At 38.9% G+C, this 3,674-nt stretch overlaps 1 protein-coding gene across 1 annotated transcript in view; it reads left to right on the top strand.

Moving 5' to 3' along the window:
- LOC119574663 (transcription initiation factor TFIID subunit 7-like) overlaps positions 1 to 2,521 on the top strand; it is a gene marked incomplete at its 3' end in the record, with an annotated part of 6,607 nt that extends 4,086 nt beyond the window's left edge. Inside the window, 3 exon segments of the mRNA XM_037922049.1 lie at positions 1,272 to 1,409; positions 1,964 to 2,110; positions 2,441 to 2,521. Of these exon segments, the coding sequence (XP_037777977.1) occupies positions 1,320 to 1,409; positions 1,964 to 2,110; positions 2,441 to 2,521 (318 nt within the window).
- Positions 2,522 to 3,674: the final 1,153 nt, after the last annotated feature.

Here is a 3,674-nt window from a genome sequence, read left to right as displayed (position 1 = left end):
ATAATAGAACAAAATGCTATACAAGATAAATAGGCTATTCTACATAGTGTCATAAAACCGAAAAACTCACACGTACTGAAGTAAAGATCACCTCGGTGGATCTTACGTGTTGCATATTTTCTTCTCCACAACTTGGTCTTGGCCAGCAAAAATCACCTTATTTTCCTTGAAAGTAATCTGCACACATACCGTGAAAAACTGGTATAGCGTTTGGCCATCGTATGTGCTTTAGAAATTTGCCATTGCAGATGCAGGGGATTTGGTAAGTCTCGCAAGGAACACAGTGTTGAGCAATGTTTGCAATATACAAGGAGTCTAAAGGAGGATCAAAAGAAAATTCTAGTCCCGATTTTACAGTCCTCTGGAATTTTGTATTCTCTGTTATGATATATCCAAGCATATCCTTTCAGAATTGGATATCTTGGTTCATTTCTTTATCTGTAGATATTTGTCGAAGGTCCAATCGGTGGTAAGTGAACCCTCTGCATCGTCAAATTAAATGTTTGAGCATTTAATTCTTTACAGGTATGGATGCACTTGCCTGAGACCAAGTCCCCAATTCCATATCTCAAAATTGAAAGTCTAAGTTGCTGTGACTGTTTTGTACCAAGGGGAGGGCTGATGGTAGGCTGTGGCCCCCAACACCCCCTGATAAACATTGCCTTCACCTCGGTATGCAAAGCAGGATTGCGTTCACCTCGGTATGCAAAGCAGGATAGAGCAGCCATTTCCGTGATCTTGTTTTCCTTTCTTAGTAGCATTGTCGTTCATGTCTGCAGGTTATTCCTTGTACTGATGACTGCAGCTTTTTGTCCTCTACAAGAATTTTATGGAGTAGTGCCCATAGGTCATGCCTAGTCATTGCAACTTAGATTGTTAAATAGATTTTGAGGTTTGGATTTTGTGACTTAGTCTCTGACAAGTGCATCTGTACTGTAAAGATTTAACTCCCATGTTTCAAGTAGGAAGGCATTTTTTCAAGTCATCTTTGCATTCAATGAAGCAGGTCAGTTGTGTGGCATCTAATGATTTTGTTTGAACCTATCACAGCCCTTATTGACATTAACCTGAAACTTGTCAATAAATAAATAGTGTATAGACCTATTATAAGTGTTTTGTTAGAAGTTGTCCCTGAATTTGAATTCTATTTAAACATTTCTATGCATGTCACTCATCTATCTAATTGAATAGGTCAGTGGCATAGATTGAAACTAAAATAGTTCTTGAATCTTGTTTGCAGAATATGCATAAGAGTACTTTTATTTTTTCAGAAGTAGCTAGTTTGTGCTAAGGCAAGAGCAGCTGGAGGTAAACTAAAAATGAATCGAATTCAGAAAAACAGGTTGGCTCGGCCTCCTGGCACCCAAGGAGCTGAGCTTGAAAATCAGTTTGTTCTTCGGCTGCCCTTGGTAAGTGTTTTCTTTCATTTGGATATTTTCTTACATTTTAAAAGTACAATATGTATTATTGAGTATTTCCTTTATTGCACAAGGGAAACTTTAATAAAATACTCTGAATTGTACTGTGTATGATTGTGTATTATCTTAACTGTGAATGAGAAAGGGGATATGTTTGTGCATCAAAATATTTCCTGATTTGATTATTTTTAATGGAAGGAAACTGATATTAGTGTCTACATTCTCTCCTCATTTTGTGAACATTCTATACCGGATTGCTTTTGTATATAGGTTAGGAGACAGATTCTAAGGACTAACTACCTTGTCTTGGCATTCATTTGTAAATGTATGTCATCATCTTTGTCTCCATCTTCATCTTCATCATCATCATCGTCATCATCAATAAATGATAAAATATTGTGATTTGAATGTATGTGGGTCTGTGTGTATGTACAAGTATGTATATTTTCATGTGTACCTTTGCATCAACGATGTATTTTCCTTCTTTCTTTATTGACTGTGCTTTGTGCTGAGTCAAGAATTCTAATGGAAAGCAGTATTTACAGGCCCAAGCACAAAATTTGAAGGAAGCTATTAAGCAGGGACAGACGAACATCAAAGATCGGCTTTCCATCCAGTTAGATTTCACCAACGACAAAGATGATATGCGCAATGGTATCATCACCTTTGATACCATCATGTACAAAGCAAGGGTAAGGTTCATGAATAGTTTACATGATACTGTATATAATTTGTTTTTGGTATGTACTTTATGTATGTATTTAAAAATCTGAAAGATGTTAAAGTACATGTTAACATAGAGAATAGGAATGATTGTTTGCCTGTATCTTTTAAACTCTCAACTCTGGACTGTGTTTACCTAATTCATAGCAGAACAATGTTATGCAATAAAATTAGTTTAAATACAACATGCAATTTTATTAAGGTCATGTTCTAGTATATAGTGTAAATAATGGCATTGTTAAGAATTGTTGAGACTGTTTTGTCAATTCCTTTTATTTTCTTGGACCTTATTTTTCAAGCTTGTGGATATCCCTACAATTATGGAAACCTGGAAGACCATTGATGGCAAGAATTTCTACAAAACCGCTGATGTTTGTCAGGTAAGAGGTTTTATAGTAATGTTCATTTATTTGTGATAATATACCCTCTTTTTATTATATTTCAGAGATAAATATATTTTGGTAAATGAAAATGTAAACACCTCTTGAGTTTAAGCAGCAGTTAATGATAGACTGTTACCATGATGTATAATCTCAATCATCAGACTGGGATTCTTCAGGCCCTAATTTCTTTAATGAATAATGAATGGAATGCAAGAATATTGTGAAGATGTTGATATTTTCTTGTTATCAGCAAATTATTATTGTAATCAAGAAAATGTGTTGATAAAATGATATTTGCCAGGCGATTCACTATATGAACATTGACTCAAAACTTCACGCACGCATGCACACATGCCCACGCAAGCCCATGCATGCACACACGTCCACACAAGCCCACGCACGCATACACACTTACACACAGGCACGCACACACACACACTCACACACAGGCACGCACACACACACACTCACACACAGGCACGCACACACACACACACAGGCACGCACCAACACACCACACACAAACACCACACACACACCACACACCAAAAACACAAAACACACACACACACACCCCAAACACACCACACACAACCACACACACACACAAAACACCCCCCACACACACCAACACAAAACACACACACACACACACACAAACCACCCCACACACACACCACACACCACACACACACACACACCACACACACACACAACACACCCACACACACACACACACCCACACACCCAAACCCCACACACACACACACACCACAACCACACCCACACACACACACACAAAACACACACACACAACCAAAAACCCACACACACACAAAACAACCCCAACCACAAACCCCCAAAAAAAACACACACACACCCCCCACACACAAACACCACACACCACCACCACCACCACCACCACCACACCACCACACACCCCAAAAAAAACCAAAAAACCCACCCTCCCAATTTAAATCAAACCCCACCCAAAAAACAAAAAAACCACCCCCCCAAAAACACAAAAAACACCCCCCCATTAAAAAACCCCCCCCAGGGGGCCCGTGTTGGGGAAAACCCCAAGGGTTTATTTAACGAAGAGAAAAAGGACCCCGGTCCAGGGGTGGGGAGGAGAGGGGGATGGACTTGG

The sequence above is a fragment of the Penaeus monodon genome, chromosome 6 (genome assembly GCF_015228065.2).
Source record: "Penaeus monodon isolate SGIC_2016 chromosome 6, NSTDA_Pmon_1, whole genome shotgun sequence".
NCBI lineage: Eukaryota > Metazoa > Arthropoda > Malacostraca > Decapoda > Penaeidae > Penaeus > Penaeus monodon.
This window is presented reverse-complemented; position numbering and strand designations above follow the sequence as displayed.